This window comes from Taudactylus pleione, unplaced genomic scaffold, assembly GCF_031769625.1.
Source record: "Taudactylus pleione unplaced genomic scaffold, aTauple2 ptg000114l, whole genome shotgun sequence".
In the NCBI taxonomy this organism is placed as follows: Eukaryota; Metazoa; Chordata; class Amphibia; order Anura; family Myobatrachidae; genus Taudactylus; species Taudactylus pleione.
In genome coordinates this window covers 28,067,008-28,085,844 of record NW_028284516.1, presented here as the reverse complement: position 1 = coordinate 28,085,844, position 18,837 = coordinate 28,067,008, and the positions used below count along the sequence as shown (strand labels likewise).

Below are 18,837 nucleotides of genomic sequence, written 5' to 3'. Positions count from 1 at the left end.
GAGAAGCACCATCTGTATGCTCCAATAATTATGCAGGTTAAACCGTTTATCAGTGTCGTAATGGGGCATGAGAGGCCCACAAGGGGATTGCCATAGTAGGGGCCCGCTCTAGGGGTGTAACCATCTGCCAAAGTGGGTGTAGGTGTATATTTAAAGATGAAGGGGGAGTTAACTTGCGATAGACCGATAGTCCTCTAAAATACAAGAGAAATGGTTGTTCTGGTCAGCGCCAGTTTAAGGTCCACATGGGCCTGGAGCTGAAATTTATTAAGGGCCTATTGTGTGGAGGTGTGACTACTGATGCGGGAGCGTGACCAGTGCTGTGTGGGTGTGGTCAGTACAGGGTGTGTGGTTGTGCCACGGGGTTTGGCTAGTTCCATGGGGGATATAGCTAGTACCTATGTGTGTGTATATATATATATATATATATATATAGTATATTATATATATACAGTATATACACACAGACCCAGAGAAATCTCACACAGAGCAGGCAGAGCAGCATCAGATATTGCAATTACCTGTGGGGATGAATGTGGTATTTCTCTGCTCGGTATGACCCATGTCCATATTTTTTTCATAATTTTAGAGCTAACCGCAGTCTCCAACTGCCAGCTACTTTGCAGATGGAAGACTGTGGGGAGTAAACGGTAGGAGCTTCGGCCTCCTATGAGTGGGCAGAGCTTTGACCTCCCGCGAGTGGACGGAGCTTCGGTCATTCACAAGTGGGCGGAGCTTTGGCCTCCTGCGAGTGAGCAGGGTTTAATTGGCCATGGGTGAGACTTAGGACTGCTGGGGGCTGAATTGGCAGGGCACAGCAGTCTGGAGCAGTGGTGCTCCTGCTGCGTTGTTGTTAACCCAGCAGCGTAAACCCCAGTTTGTGGCCCGCTAAGCCCCGCCCCTTTACAGAAAGGGGCGGGGCCACAACATAGTGGGGCCCACCGGGGAATTACCCGATTCCCCGGCAGCCCAGTCGAAGCCTGCCGTTTGCGGCCCGCTAAGCCCCGCCCCTTTACAGAAAGGGGCATGGCCACAACATAGTGGGGCCCCCCGGGGTATTACCCGATTCCCCGGCAGCCCAGTCAAAGCCTGACGTTTATTAGTGTCAGTCAATCCTTGGGTGAAGATATAAGTTAGAAAGTGGCATATGCATATGGCAATGTATCAATGTGTCACTTCAGCAAATCTAATATATCCAACCTTGACCAGCTCTTAATGCATCCTTAGTGGGGCTCCAATTCCTTATCTTATAATAATAAATGAGCTGCTACGCCACAAAGAAGTCCAAACCAGTCACTGGCAGAACTGCCGAGACAATGGAATCAGTTGCCACCGGGTGCCAGCCCTGAAGGGGGCAACTCCTCCATTGTCACCTGTTCCGTGTCCTGCTGTATCTGCAGTGCTGTGCGTGTGCTGAAACAGAGGAGCCGCCGAGATGAGCCCCGATCTGCATCAGCGGCGCTCCTCCTCAGTGACCTGTCTGGTCTGCTCTGGTGCCGGACGTCACATAACATGTGACCGCGAGCCTCCCTGAGGCCAAGCCTGCCAGACTGAGGAGCCGGGAGGAAGACAATGCGACGGCACGGGTGTGTAAGGCCTGCGTGTGGCAGCTGTCACTGTGGGGACACTAGAGAGTGGATGGGAGTCAGCACGGCCGGTGGCTGTCACTGGGCAGCGGACGGGAGTCGGAAGAGGCCGAGTAGTGTCTATTGTGGCTGAAAAGCAGGGTCGTATCTACCTGTTGGCCAGGATGGCACTCACCAGGGGCGCCGACCAAAGGCGGGCGCCGTCCGGCAGTGCTACCAGCAGCCAAGGGGTGGACTACCCCGCTAGTCCCCCGGCCCCACAAGTGTAGGGCAGACCGCAGTGAGAGCAGTCTGCCCTACACAGTTTGTGTGTTTGTTATAGCAGCCAGCCTATGACAGTCAGACAGACTCTCATTGGCTGCTGTATCATCCACAGAGGGAGCCAGCTGGAGCTCACTCATGAGCTCCATCTTCCAGCTCCCTCCGCAGTGGGTGATGGGAGAGACATCATGACGTCTCTCCCATAGTTCAAGAGAAGAGCGTCTGGAGCGGTAGGTAAGTTCTATTTTTTTTTCTTCTGTGTGTGTGTGTACTGTGTGTGTGTGTGTAAGCCTGGCACAGTGGGGAGAAGCACTGTATAGGAGGTGGCCGCTACTGGGGGCACTTTATGGGGGGGAGCCCGCTACTCGGGGCACTGTATAGAGGGGGCCGCTACTGGAGGCACTTTAGAGGGGTGGCCAATACTGGGGGCACTGTATAAGGGGGATTACTACTGGGGGCACTGTATAAGAGGACTATTACTGGAGTCACTGTATAGGGGGGACTACTACTGGGGGTACTGTATAGGGGGGACTACTACTGGGGGCACTGTATAGGGGGGACTACTGCTGGGGGCACTGTGTAGGGGGATTATTACTGGGGGCACTGTATAGGAGGACTACTACTGGGGGCACTGTATAGGGTGGACTACTACTGTGGGCACTGTATAGGGGGACTACTACTGGGGCAATGCAGCATAGGGGGGACTACTAATGGGGGCACTGTATAGGGGGACTACTACTGGGGCACTGTAGAGGAGGACTACTACTGGGGGCAATGCAGCATAGGGGGGACTACTACTGGGGGCACTGTATAGGGGGACTACTACTGGGGGCACTGTATAGGGGGGACTACTACTGGGGGCACTGTATAGGGGGGGACTACTACTGGGGCAATGCAGCATAGGGGGGACTACTACTGGGGGCACTGTATAAAGGGGACTACTACTGGGGGCAATGCAGTATAGTGGGGATTACTACTGGGGCACTGCATAGGGGTGGGGCGCCAGTCCATTACATTGCCAGGGGCGCTTGGATCCCTAGATACACCCCTGCTGAAATGCATAGTAAGTGCAAGCCCTATGGGTTGGGGTAATGGTAGGTGCTGAAGAAAGTTATATATTTAAAGAGCATATGTTTTTTTTTCACTCTGTAATGTCATGTTAAACTCATGATAAATGATAAAGAGCTGTGTGAGGGATAAATAAACTGAATGTATTTATATATACAGTATATATATATTAATATGGGGCTGGAAAGAAAGGAGAAAAGTGCGCTCTTCCTGTAATGGTGGGGATTGTGGTAGGTGGTGTGGGTGAATGAAAACCAGACAAGTTGATGGGGGCCAAATCTTTTATTGAAGCAGTCACAATGCTACTCCTGTTTGAGCTCACGGGGTCGAAATGGGGTGGTGTGGGGGGAGAAGGTTCGGTGTAGATAAGACTCTGTTTGGGGAAGTGGGTGGACCCTTTCAGGGGGCTCCTTCCAGTGTGGTTCAATAGACGGCACGTCTCCCCTGCTGGACCTTTGATCAACAGTCTTCAGAGTTTCTGGTGGTGTGCTTGTGGGGGGGGGTTGAATGTCAGGTTTGTGTACCCAGGCGGCGTCCCATGCGGTGGTGATTCGTCCCAAAGCTACAGGTATGATTTTATGTTCGTGGGTGATGCGGTGCGGCCGTGTTGCAGGCAAGGGTCACGTGACCGTCGCTTCCACACAGAAGCGAGTACAAAACACCCACATCAGCATTGTTCACCCACCACTTCCTTGAAGCAAGCAGACTACTGCCGAAATGTGTTGGAGACACCCCGGAGACCTCCTAGCTCTCTCACCATCTACTTACCCAGCCCCTGGCGACCATCCCACTCCACGGGACTGCGCCACCACCTCAACACCTCCCCACAGCTGTCAGCCTCCGGTTGCGACCACACAAGCCCCACCTCAGCCAGCATGTCAAAGCTCATGTCTCTGTGCATCAAGTAATGAGGAGAGAGAGAAGGGGACCGGAGCTACATTTCACCGCCACAGCACGCTATTGATAGCCGTAACTAGGGAGTACATGCAGATATGACTGCTGGGTCCCGCTGCTGCAACTGTGTGTGTGGGAATCCCTGTACACATGGTAGCGTCTCTTCTATCGAAGGCGGCGGGCAGTGAATGCTGGATCCCAGCCATAGATGAATAGCAGGCTGGCTGAAGCACTCGTCCACACAGACACCTCCAAAGAGCCGGCAGCAGCAGCAGTAGCAAAGGTTTAGTCTCCCATATATAAGTGCAGATGTAGGGAACTGCAACATCAATCCACACAGACTCCCACAAGAATAATACGGGTCAAGTGTGCAGGCTTGCTACATGGACACCACCTTCAATACTTCACTAATTCTATACTTTCAAAACACTTATAGTAATATGAAGGCCTGAATAAGGGATCCGAATGCCCTAGGTTAATACCCTTGTAGTGCTCCCTGCAGTGCTGCTGTACACAGAGCACAGTGTATATGCATGCTCAGGGAATCACCTTTTATGCTGCACATGTGCAAGTAATGTAGGTTATACAGCTGACATGTGTGATATTGGAATTAGGGGTCTATGTACTAATAATCGCTGACCAGCTGCGATTATTATCTGTCCATTTCGCTGGTGCTATTTAAATTTTTAATGAAAATATCCCCGCTATGTACAAAGGGGAACTCGCAGGGACAGCGCTGGCCGTAACTGCTGTCCCTGCGAGTTATATCCCCGGCATTTGTAGATGTTTTTTTAGTGAAAGATTTCTCCTGGGGAAGCTGACACTGCACATGCGCACATTCAGTTTCTGGAGCCGGCCAGGGACTGAGAGAGAGTGATTGAAAGATCTGAAGACGGTGTAAACTACCGGGTCTAAACTCTGAATAGCTTAGCTTCTTGGAGTTTAGTACATGGGTGTCAGATCGTAGTCCTCATTTGATAATAATGGGGACTGCGATCTGAAATGAGGACTCCAGACAGGCATGTATACTTGGTAAAGCAGTGTCTTTTAATTTCACCACACACTACACCTTGGCATACGTGAGCATAGGCTTGGACACACACAGGCACATAACAGAATTTAAGCAAACAAACATAAAAGGTTCCAGCACTCCTTGTGCTTAATAGTCAGCAGTGGTTTGCAGCCACAATTGGCCATGCTCTCCCAGCATAGCCCTTGGACCCTGGCACTACAACACTGTAGCTACTACCTGGCCGCTAGTCAGCATCAGGGCAATGAGCAACATGTGTGTGAGAGTTTTAAGCCTTTCCTGTGCTGCTCAGTGATGAGTTGCAGCTGGGCCTGTGCAACTGTGAAAACATGGAGTTCCACACCTCCCTTGCTGCAAACTGGACATTAATATGGGGCCCCAAAGGGTTCACTCTAAACTCCCTTGGAGGGAGTTGATTCCACCAGAATGTGGGCAATTCAGGTGAGAGATAACCACTCTCACCACAACACATAGGCCCCTTAGTGATCTAATGATGTTTGTGGAGTGTAAAGAAGACTTTGGCTTCTGGGGAATGCCTGAAAGGCTTTAAAGATAATGGCATGCAGCTCTTCAGGCTACCCAGATGGCGCTGTAGCTCAATATATATAAAGATTTTAGCAATACATTGCATTGTCACATCGGCACAGCCACCTGGTAGTCACTTTAAGAAGTTCCCCACCCGGATTCTCACCCCTCCCACACTGCCCGGGACCCATCAGGAGCAGCACTGTGACTTCTCCAATAAAAGATTTGTCCCCCAACCTTTTCTGCCTGGCTTTTTTAATTTCATCCATCCTACATTTACATCTCCTCCTCTCCCCCCCTACACTCCCGCCCCCACCTCATCTCCTCCCTCTTTCACTTCACCACACCCATCAACCATATCATAACACCAAGGCAGAGCACACCATAACCCCCCCCCCATCACCGATCTAACAGTGCAGGACGCGGTACTCCCGCACGAAGGTGCAGCACTCCACCCACCCATTACACACCCACACCCCCACCCGCATACACAGCCTAGAAACCAACACCATCCCACGTATCATTAACCCAACATCCCCCCCAACCCCCCCATTTATCTACCCCTGCACACTCACCACCACCACAGCACATTGGAGCACACCTCCTGCCGTTACGCATGGGCACAGTTCAACCCCCCTCTTTAATTAAGCTGTGTGGCCACCGCCAACATAGAATTAATTAGGTTTTCATTTTATTCCCCAAATGCCAACTGTGTGCCCCCCCCTCCCCTCTCCCCAAGTTCTGACACCCTAGGCTGCAGCCTAACTAGCCTAATGGCTGATAAAAAACATAATAATATAAATGTGTAATAGTACTTCAAGATACTTCATCAAAAGTGCACTTTGTAGTAGTCTTTATCTACACTATTTGTGCCAAATTAAAAGAGTCCTCATCATAATGAATAAGCTGGGATATATGAGAACTGTATGATCATGTCAAGCTAATTCTGAAACCTTACAACAAAGACTTTCATATGTCCCTCTATTTCTACAGCAAGCCCAAGCTTGGTCATTGGAAATGTGTCCCTCAGAATGCTAATTTTACAAAAATCCAGATTCCTGATGAATCCAGATCAAGACACTTTTCCAGGCTAGTTTCAAGTTACTCTGTCAGATGAGATGATTTTACAGACTGAGCAAACTTTATAGCTGTTGTGCCCTGTAACCAAATTGTGGAAGCCCCATAATCAGGTCACAAATTGATTTATATGAAGCCAACTACAGTATGCTAATATTATAGCAGTCAGAGCTAGGGGGGAGGGAGGGGGGGGGCAACTGACTATGGGATGGTTCTGAGTTGGACATACAACAGTTTGTGTACAGTAAAATATGGGAATTAGTTCTGTCCATGTCCAGTAAGCAGGCCACATGCATATGCCCTGAACAAGCCACTTCCCTATACAACGCCTCCCTTACTTCTGCTCTGGACTCTGTCGCTCCGGTGATCACTACTCACACTCACAGATCTACTCTTCAACCCTGGCATTCCAAATGCACCAGATACCTGCAAAAGTGTTTTTGAACTGCCGATCGACAGTGGAGAAGATCACGCTCTAAGGCAGACTTTCTCCATTTCAAATTTATGCTCTCATCCTATAGTGCTGCTCTCTCCATTTCTAAACAGTCATACTTTAAGAACCTCATCTCCTCTCAGTCCTCTAATCCCCAGCGTCTCTTCACCACTTTCAACTCCCTCCTTCGCCCACCCCCTCCTCGTCTCCCCTCCTTGCTCACTGCCCTTGACTTTGCTACCTACTTTACATCTAAAATTGATTCCATACGTCAGAACATCATATCCAACCAGTCCCCCAGCTCTCCACCTCCTCCTTTCCCAAATCACCCCTCCCCATCAACTTTACCAACTCTAACATCCTTCTCCCCTGTATCTGGAGAGGAAGTCATGGCCCTCATCCGGTCCTCCCCCCCTTCCACCTCCCCCTTGATCCCATCCCCTCCCACCTCCTCCGCTTCCTCTCTTTCTCTGCCTGCTCACATCTTGCCCACCTCATTAACCTCTCCCTCTCATCAGGCACTGTTCCTTCTGCATTCAAGCATGCCCTTGTCACCCCCATTCTTAAAAATTGTACCCTTGATCCTAACCTTCTTTCTAACTACCGACCCATCTCTCTTCTCCCCTTTGCCTCCAAACTCCTTGAGCGGATTGTCTACAACCGCCTTACCACTTTTCTTTCCTCCCAATCCGTCCTTGACCCTTTTCAGTCTGGCTTCCGTTCTCTCCACTCCACTGAAACTGCCCTCACAAAAGTCAGCAATGACCTCCTTGCTACCAAATCCCAAGGCCACTACGCTCTTCTCATTCTCCTTGATCTCTCTGCTGCTTTTGACACTGTGGACCACCCTCTCCTGCTGAATATCCTTCACTCCCTTGGTCTACGTGAAACTGCCCTCTCCTGGCTGTCGTCCTACCTCTCTGACCGATCTTTCTCAGTTTCCTCTCACGACTCCTCTTCCCCCCCACAGTCTCTTACAGTAGGTGTTCCCCAAGGTTCTGTTCTTGGTCCTCTCCTATTCTCCCTCTATATTTCCTCTCTAGGTGAACTCATCAGCTCTTCTGACCTCCATTATCATCTCTATGCTGATGATACTCAAATCTACCTTTCCTCCCCTGATCTCTCCCCCTCTCTTCTGACTCGTATCTCCAAATGTCTCTCTGCTATCTCTTCCTAGATGTCCCAGCGATTTCTTAAACTTAATATGTTTAAGACAGAGCTGATCATCTTCCCACCCTCCCACATCACCTCTCTTCCCACTATTTCTTTATCAATTGATGGAATAACTATCTCATCTAGTCCCAAGGTGCGCTGTCTTGGAGTTATCCTGGACTCATCCCTCTCCTTCAAACCACATATCCAGAAGCTTTCACAGTCCTATCGTTTCCATCTCAAAAATATTTCTAAGATCAGACCCTATCTCACCCAGGATGCTACTAAAACACTCATACACTTACTGGTCATCTCCAGATTGACTATTGTAACCTCCTCCTATCTGGCATCCCCAAATCTCATCTCTCTCCTCTCCAGTCTGTCCTTAATGCTGCTGCACAGCATATCTTCCTCTCCAAATGCTCTACATCTGCCTCCCCTCTCCTACAAGCCCTCCACTGGCTCCCCTTCCCTTTTAGAACCCAATTTAAGGTTCTCACGCTCACTCACAAAGCCCTCACCCAATCTTCTCCCATATACATCTCTGATCTCATCTCCCTTCACGCTCCTCTCCGCCCTCTTCGTTCAACTAATGCACGCCGCCTTTCATGCCAGCTGATTACTTCCTCCCACTCCCGCCTCCAAGATTTTGCCTGCACTGCTCCCCACCTCTGGAACTCTCTCCCACTCCCCATCAGACTCTCCACCTGTTTGTGATCCTTCAAAAGGGCTCTCAAAACCCACTACTTCATCAAAGCCTTCCAGCTATCATTCTAACTCCTTGGTACATGCTCCTTTGTCCCCATCTACCCCATCTGTGTCAACCCATTTTGTCTTCCCCCACCTTTTTAGAATGTAAGCTCTCACAAGCACGGCCATCTACCCTCTTGTGCTTCTCCTTACTATAGTGTCATCTACTTCTTACTCACCACTAGGGCACCTAACACTTGGTTGCTTATGCTCTGTTGCTTATCTGGGTGATATGGTCACTAATGTAGCAATATATATTATCCATGTCCTGTATTGTATTGTATTCTGTAAGTCACTTGTCTACAATTTGTTTATATACTTTGTAAGGCGCTGCGGAACACTTGTGGCGCCATATAAATAAATGATAATAATAATAATAATATGCACCTATACAGATTTGCATAATACTCATACGTGTGCCCGCTTGTGACAGAAGAGATGTAGGAAAGGGGCTGTCTAACTTAGGCCAAGTACAGTAAGGACATGTTTGTGTAATCAATTTCAAACAGATTTACAGTAGACCTGCACAGAGATGTCTATCAAAACCATCAATTGCTCATGCCTGGAGGCTGGTGCAATTTGATGATGATGATGTTGATTGCCAGTACTAGTCATCTACATCTTATTGGCTGATTGTAGATATAGTGCAATATTACCCTGAGTCCTGTGGCTTTTGAATAATACAGTTATGCATAAACCACATAAGTCAGTAAACCACAGTTTACTTTCCACAAAGCATCTTATATTACCAGGTACACTGCAAGATATTGTACACAGAACAGTACACTGTTAACAAATATTGTTTAAAATTCCAATATTTTATAGTAACTTTATAAGTTGACAAATTAATACTTTTGTTATTTGTTAAAATTTCCCAATTGTCTCCTGTCTTCCAGATCTTAGACGCCATCGCTAAAAGTGATGAACAATTTGTACAGCACTGCAGCCACCTTCATTCCTTACATGAAATCATTCCACCTGAGCTTCAGAATAAATTCACTATCATTTGTCGAGAGAAAATTGAGCACATCTACCGGCGGATCACCAGTTACAGAAAGGTGTGTGTATTGGCAGGCAGCTCAGAAACTTTTCTCCATATACCCGTAACCAGGTAACATACACCACTCACCTATAGGATTCCCATTTCCCTTAGAATTAGATATGGTTGACATTATTCTGCTACTCCTAAGACATCTACACACAGGAGCTCATTCAGACCCGGACGCTAAGCTGCGTTCTCACGCAGCTAAAAGGGGCCTGTTATGCAAATGCAGTGATCGCACTGTCTGGTGTAAGGACGCACTCTATGTCCTAGAGAGCGATGGCAGAGCGAACGCATGCCGGTACAAAGACGCCCACTTTTCTATCTTTACACACGTCATCTCCAGGAAGTGTCTGGACAATCGGAACCATCCAGAGCCATGAAAGCTGCACGCAGCGTTTGAGGTAGACCTTACCCCACCGCAAGCACTGCGATCACTGCAGGCCGAAAAACAACCAAGTGACGTGTACAATGACGCATCTTTGCTAATTATGCACACCCATAAAACTCCGTTTTGACGGCCAGACACGCCTGTGTTCGCAGCACCACTCCCCCGTTCACAAGCACCTTCCCCTGTTACCACCCACAAATGGCGCTAGCTGTCACTCAAACTAGCGTCCAGTCTGTGTACTACGAGCGCACGATTCCCGTTCACACTGAGTGATGCATGAATGTGTAGAATGACGCATACGCATGCGCAAACAGGCGACTGTCGCCCATAGCGTGTGTCCGCAGCTTAGCAAATGGGTCTGAATCAGGCCCACAGTTATTAGTGTTCATCACTAAGGGTAAAACAGCTCTTATCCTCATGTATCAGACTCCTATTTCTCTATAGTTTGGAATCTTGTGATCAGGGCTCTCTTACCTCGGTATGTATTCTATTCCACAGTCTCTATCAATAATTTTTTTCACAATTGTAAAACTCAGCAGAATATGTTGATGCTATATAAATACATTTGGATTAATACATAGATACAGTTAAGATACAAAAACACACACAAACACACATTGACATTGTAACACGGGTATGGGGGCTCCATAGCAAAGTTTCCATGGGACCCCCATAGGTCTTCTTATACAGTGCCCCTGTAGTTGTGTTCATTATGCAATACCCCCTGTAGTTGTGCCCTTTATGCAGTGCCCATTATACAATGCCCGCTGTAGTTGTTCCCATTATGAAGTACCCCCTGTAGCTGTGTCCATTATGCAGTACCCCCTGTAGTTGTGTCCATTATGCAATGCCCCCTGTAGTTGTGCCCATTATGCAGTGCCCCCTTATGCTGTGGCACCCCTCCCTCCCCTGTGCAGTACTCACCGCTCTTCACGCTGGCCGTCAGGCAATGCTCCAGTCCACGCTGTCAGCTCTCCCAAGTAGATGCTGCCGCTGACTGGATCTAACTAGATCCAGCAGCAGACGCAGGCTCCTCTCATCGCAGGTGACGATGGTGACGTCCCCCACACACCTGCGCACTGCATCACTGGGAACGCTGGCCTCTGAAGTGATCAGAGGTGTCTTTAGTCTCTGATCGCTTCAGACACGAGCCATCCCAGTTGCATCAGCAAGTCTCGGCTGGCCGTGCTTCAGAGGGTGCATGGGGATACTTGTTGGGCTGGTGGGCCCCCTAAGCTGCCGGGCCCCATAGTAAGTGCACCCCCTGCGCTCTATAGTCACGCCACTGCACAGGACCCAATGCCTTCCATTCAGTTTTTTTTTTTTTTTTTAAAGTTCAAAACTGCCAGTGTCTTAATTTTTCTCTGCTGCTGACAGACAGACACTGTGACACAGCAGGGGAGCATTGCATTGTCTGCTGCCCGCCGGTACGTTCCTCTCTCCTCACAACCTCCAGTCCATATGCAGCTGTGCCCTCCCTGCCTCCCACCTCATCCTTCTCTGCAGGCTGCAAGTAGAGCTAGCCCTAGCCAATTTGGTGCCCTAGGCAAAATTTGTGCTGGTGCCCCCTAGCAGATAATCCCACCAGCATATATATATATATATATATATATATATATATATACACAGTCAGGTCCATAAATATTGGGACATTGACAGAATTTTCATATTTTGGCCTCTATTCACCACCACAATGGCTTTGAAGTGAAACAAACAAGATGTGATTTAACTGCAGACTTTCAGATTTAATTTGAGGTTAATTACATCCAAATCAGGTGAACGGTGTAGGAATTACACCGGTTTCTATATGTGCCTCCCTGCATGTAAGTCTCATGGGCAAGCGATTGTTTCCCTATGAAACAATCGCTTGCCCATGAGATTTACATGCAGACTCTCTTGCATTGATATTCAGATAAGCCAAACTCTCCTATTCACTTTTGCAAAACGAACCATTTCATTGTTTATTTATTTGTATTATTGCTATTTCTTGGTAATTCCTCTTTTAGGAACCACAGTGTCTATTTTTATCTCTTTTAAACTTTATTAAATTGGTATTTTAAATGGTATTAGTAATCTTTTGTTACTTCATTGGTCTATGCTGCTAAAGTTATTTATTTTATGGCACGTTCATTGCACTAAGCACTTTACTATTCTATGTTTTAATATACAATTGTATAGCTGATCATTAAGCACAATTGCACTTAGCACTTTTATATGATTATCACTATCTACCAATAGCAGGATGGTCGTCTACAGTCAATAAATATTTTTTCTATTTACAAAGCAGTGTACTCACCAACACTACAGACTATTGACAAAGGAGCAGACGCTCATGTAGGTTAAAGCCTTTGGGATTACTTGCAATGTGTTTCACCATTTTAAATCACACCAGTGATTAATTTATTGGTTTAGGTACTGGCGCCGAGTTCATAAATTATTGTGCAATACATATATATATACAGTATATACATATATATACTGTGTGAGGCGTTGCTCCAGGGGTCTTATAATAACAGGTCACAAAGCTGCTCGATCAAGGCAGTGTCATTCAAAATTTCAGACTTATTAATCTTTTTTCATTTGTGAGTGCCGGATCCCTGCAGAGATAGACAGATACATAGACAGACAGACAGACAGACAGACAGACAGACAGATAGATAGATAGATAGATAGATAGATAGATAGATTAGATAGATCCCTGATGATGGGCTACGGTCCGAAACATCGGATTCAAATTTATTGAATTTACATATAGTTGCTAAGTTCTTCCATTTCCTTACTGCACTACATAGGACTCTAGGGTCCAAGGAGGGCACCGGTGCATGTTTGCAAAATAATTACACAAGAAAGTGCCAGAACTATACATACATAAGTCCAAAAGTGCAGGCACTTCCAATCCAATTTCTCTCAATAGCTGTGGTGCACACAAAATACTGTATGGATAATACTGTATGGATATCCAAACTGGTGGCACTCTCTGGACTTCTAAACAAGAAGACAGCAATACCGATATGAATCAATGTTTCGGGTTTATTAACAAGCCATCATCAGGATACAAATATATCATACAAAACTTTCACCTAAAATAGAGAACAGCAGCCCGTGACCACCTGTTGTGCACTGGCTCTGTCCTTGGCTCCCACACAACCTCCAGCAGTTTCCGTTAATGTCAGAGCAGGAAGTATCAAATAAATGGACATTGGGCCTGATTCAGCAGTGAACGCCAGTTCACTGCTGATCGCAGAGTCCCGAATATCGGGAATCTGCACATGTACATTTAAACTGACAATCCCAAAAAGATTGATATGAGTGAGTGGAGAGGCATACAAAAGGACCGATATGGTCACCAACTCCAGATCCATAGCTATAAAATCTTAATATTGAACGCTAAGCAGCCTAGACTAATAATAGTAAAAACGACACTGTAAGAAAACTACAATTTCTAAACTAAATCAGTTAAAAATACAAGCTAAATGACAAATGATCATTTAAAAGGATTCAGTATGATTTACCACCGGCCGATTGGCCGGCGGTTCAAATCCGGACAGCGACATGCCGGCAGCAGTGAAAATCCCTATCGTCGAAAGGTAAGTATTGACTAACCTATTCTACCCCCTAACCCTCCCTTAGGGGTGACTAACCCTAACCTCCCCCCCCAAGTGCCTAACAGTAATCCCCCCGGGGGTGCCTAAACCTAACCCCCCCTTCACCGCCGCCTAAACCTAAGTCCCCCGGGGGTGCCTAACCCTCCCTTCCCCTAGCCTAAACCTAACCTCGCGGGGGGGTGCCTAATCCTAAGTCCCCCTCAGGAACCCTAAACCTAACCCTCCCCCCAACCCCGTGGCTGTCCCCACCCGGCGCCTGACTTACCTTCGATTGGTAAGCCGAGTGTTGGGCTCCCGGCGTAGGGAAAATGACAAGCATCGGGATTTCGACGCCTGTCATTTAACCCTTGTCAGTATTAGACAGTCGGGAAGCCGACAGTCGTGATTTTGTCCATCGGCTTCCCGACTGCTTCCCCACTTCAAACCCTTGGTTTCACTGTATCTAGCATAAATATCCACTTGAATTTCAACTGCAATAATGCCCTATGTTGATCTCCTACACATGGGCTCTCAGGGACATGGTCTATGGACAATCGCCTTGCATAGATCGGCAATCAGGGCGGCTTTGAATGGTAATGTCTCGGACCAGCCAATTGTAGAACACTTTGATGATAAGAAGCACAATCTATAGAGTTTTAAACACATGATCGTAATATAAATTATTTTGGTGTGACTGAGATAATGAAACCTTTGATTTTTGATGGTTCAATACACACAAAATTTGTCTAAAGCACAAATTATTAAAAATATGGTATACAATTACCTTCAGGCTCTGTGTATAAGGTGTATATGAAACATAAATGAATTTCATGTCTGTACACAAACTGCTTGAGCCACAAAATTATTGAAAATTTTGTATAAAATTACCTGCAGGCTGTGTGTATAAGGTGTATATAACACATAAATGCATTCAGTGTGTATATTGGGGTTCCATTCCCAAGATATTTCATTATGGTATGCAATTATTCCAAAATACGGAATATTCCGTTATCCAAAATACCCCTGGTCCCAAGCATTTTGGATATGGGAGACTCAACCTGTATATATATGGATTTATGAAGAGCATACCAGAAAATGATGAATGTGGCTTTCAGATTAAATTTACAATCACATTGTTTGTAAATTTAATCTGAAAGTCTTCCAAACAGACTTTGATACATTACATAGCCCAGAGCTGAGTTATCGGCAGTAGCTTAGCGAAGCACAGGCTAATTGCAGTTATGTTCATATAGCAGCAGATAAATTACTAACATGTTTTTATTACTTCTATCCAGTGGACACCATAGGGTAAGTTGTTGGGCAATGTAACATAATAGAATCCAGTATAGGTACATTTATAGAAAATGGTCTAAGGCAGCCCACTGTAAATGCGACCATATGGGATCTCCATTTGGTTTACTAAGAATATTGGTCTTTTGGTAAATGGAGATTCCATCCCGTTACTTCTGAATAATATGTAATTTGCTTTGTCAGTTAAGGTAATTTACTAAATTGAAGAAATGCCTTATACACCTGTTTCTGTGTGATTGCGTCTGTATGAAGGAAGGCGGCATAAATCGGAACTGGGTAAGCTGCTTCTATAAATAAAAGTAGCTTGATGATTCAGGCTTTACTTTCAGATGCAAGGAGTGGAGATTACACATTTATAGGGGCACAAATGGTCAAAGCGATGCAAATTTGGTGTCCATCTACTGTACATACGTGAGCACAAAGACAACCTGGGGCAATTCTGCTAAATGAGATGCACCGTGTCTCTCTGCATGTCTTCTCTCTGGTTGTATGTGACCGTATCTGACCTTATATAAAGTGGTCAGCTGGATTCTTCTTGTATTTGTTGGCAAAGGGCCCGTTTCAGAGGTGGCCTGCTAATCCCATTACGGCTACATCTTTGTACGCAGCAATACTGAGAACTCATGCTAATGCCGCAGCCACTGTAATATGTACAGAGGCGCCCACCTACTGTGTTTCTAATCCCCCACTTGTGTACAAAGATGCACCATCGGTCGCACAATCGAACTTCTGAGCAACCTTATGGACAGGGCCGGATTATAAAGGGGGCGACAGGGGCGGTCGTCCTGGGGCCCCCACACATAGGGGGCCCCCACACACTGTTCCCGACTGCATCCTCTTAATGAACATTTTTTTTTTTTACTGAGCAGCCTGCCGCAAGGACTCCGAGCCAGTTCCCGCTAGGCTGGTGCCTTTAGTGGACGGCGACCGCTCAGCCCTTCACTCACTGACCCCCCTCCCTGGACTTCCGCTGCCACGATCGGAACTTTAAGCTCCGATCGGGCAGCTTGCACAGAAAAAAAAAATGGCAGACGGGGGAGATGCCGCAGCAGCTCCTTCCGTAAGCCTTTTCAGAGCCCGGAGCCATCAGTGCCACTCACTGCTCCGCCTCCAGCTCCTCCGCGGCCCATCTCCAGCTTCCACCGACTTCGTCAGCAGATGCAGAGCACAGCAAGGCTTCCAGCATCCACCGGTGAGCTCTGTGAGCCCCCTCTCCCCCCCTATACTCAGCTACCTCATACATTATGATATATATATATATATATATGTGAAATAAATATGATATATATATCATATATGATATGTATTACTATATATATACATATATATATTTCATTATATATATTGTATCCAACCATTTCCAGAGACACTTTGAGCTGCATTTCAGGGAGGACATGTCCACCCTGCCTCCTGCTCTCATCCCTATCACCATCTGACATTACTATGTACATTAGTGTAGCTTAGTAGTTCTATGACTTTGGCCTGGGACACAACCCATGTGTTATCCTATTGTAATAATCTTTTTGCAATGTCATTTTTAATAATAAACTAATAAAGTATTTTTGATATTTTTTATTTTTTTTTAGCACTTTTTATAATGAAAGGCACTCAAAATAATACTTTTTATTGTCAATAAATTATGTGTAACAAAGCTCTAATCAATAAACTCAAATTTATTCATCATTTGAATAGTTGATTTGCAAAATTGATGTTGGTTGAATGAAAAAGGTGAGAATAATCCGGTGCACACTATGCAATTAATAATAATAATAATAACAAAAAATGTTTATTAGAATTACAAACTACAGTACTGTAGACTCTGGTAGGAAGTAATTTACATTTATAAACCGAGACTTTGTTTTAGGCTACCTCACTAAGGGGTCTATTCATTATGTTAATGATCGGGGTCCGGGGAGACCCCGATAATTAACACTCTCACTCGCGCCAAACGCCGATGAAATTCATTATTGCTCCAGCGAGGAGACAGTTGATTCAAAAATCAGCTGTCTACCCGAATGTTTTCACTGCTACCTTCGAAGCACCGAAACTTAGCGCTGCCGAGTCTGAACTAGAGTTCACGCAGGCACACAAAGCCCCGGCGTCCGGCAGAAAGGGCCAGACAGGGGCAGAGGGATAAGGATCCATCTCTGCAAATACGGGACTGCTCCTCATAGGGAAGGAGCTTGTGTGTGGGAGCGATGCTCCTGCAGTCAAGTTCTGAAAGTGTTGCATTTTCAGAGCTTGATGAATTTAGCTCCCCATATTAGTGTATGGGGACAGTGGGCCACATCGAGGGAGAAAGGTAAGCAGTAGATATCTCCAAAAGTAGGTGAAAATGTTAATTTTGACCTGTTTTTGTAGAAATTAAGTGATATTGTATAGACCAGTAACATTCGTGCAGCTATAAGCATTAGCATCCTTCAACCACCAATATCACACTATCTGATCATAATACAGTTGTTTTCTATTTAAAATTATTTCTTAAAATACTACAAAGTTCTATACTACAAAGTATAAGCAACAGGCATAGGGGGTCAGATGCTGAGTTGGTTGCTCCCCAAAACACAGGTGTAAAAATCGTTCACTAAGAAAGCTGTAATTGCAGAAATAGACAAAGCTGTAACTATCACATGATGTCATTTAGGCCCTGATTCAGAGCCGGTCACTCTGACAGAGCGCTCGCTCTGAATCAGGGCCGGTCTTTTTATTTTTTAGAACGGCCTCCTGGCCGCTCGCATAGCTGTGGGTGGCCACCCACAGCTATAGCGAGCGGCCAGGAAGATGGTCGCGATGGTTAAGACCATTGCGACCATCGGGCTTGCGACGAGACCCTTGTGGTAGGGTCTCGTTGCCGCAAGCCCCAGAGAGCTTTCAGCTCAAACAAAGCCGGAATCTCTCCACTGACATCACTAGTGATGTCAGTGGGGCCGCCCCCAGACGGTAGGCGTTCTCATGGGAACTACTCCGTCTGGGCAGCCACTCCCCCGGCCCGCCCACCAAAGGGGACGTGCTGTCACTCAACATCGACAGCACGCCCCCTTTGGTGCGAGACCCGGAGCGACGGCTTGCCCGTCGCTATCCGGGTCTCGCGCATGCGCACGACAGAGCTGGCTCCGTCGGGCACATGCGCTCTGGGCCACCATCGACCCAGTTGCGAGCGCACAGCGCTTGCGACTGGGTCTGAATCAGGCCCGTAGTCTGCACCAGCAGCCTCCTGCATGTGTCAGCTGTACGTCAGGTTATGTTACATACACTGACACCCATGTTTTTAACAATTAATTTAATTTGTGCAATACGCATTCATTATTAAGCGTCAATAAACTCTCTAATACAGCAGATACGACTCCAATGAGCAACAAAGAAAGCACCTATCAGTGTCATCACAGCATTCATATTCAGCCAATTACAAGCAGCTCACCACTGTTGGTGGCGCTTCTCATCTTCACTATCATGCCTTTACACCTGCTCTCAGACACTCGCAGATTATGCTGCTATGACAGACGTATCTATCTGCCGGTCTGCATCTGTTCGCCATTTATCAAACACTCCCTTACTGTACTAACATCAGTTAGTCCTTTCAGGGGCATAACTAGGTATTTGAAGGCCCCATAGCAAAAGTTTGTAAGGCCCCTATGTACCACCCAATAGTGGAAAATGTATATAACACATGTAACTGTGACAATGAAGATGGGCCCCCCTCGACTCTGGGCCCCATACCAGCTGCTACCCTTGC

The 18,837-nt window shown here is 46.6% G+C and overlaps 1 protein-coding gene across 1 annotated transcript in view; it reads left to right on the top strand.

Annotated features, from left to right (window-relative positions):
* PREX2 (phosphatidylinositol-3,4,5-trisphosphate dependent Rac exchange factor 2) overlaps nt 1–18,837 on the top strand; it is a 435,974-nt gene that overhangs the window by 224,647 nt on the left and 192,490 nt on the right. The window contains exon 23 of the mRNA XM_088471582.1: nt 9,673–9,834. Within this exon, the coding sequence (XP_088327708.1) occupies nt 9,673–9,834 (162 nt within the window). The remainder of the gene's footprint in view (nt 1–9,672; nt 9,835–18,837) is intronic.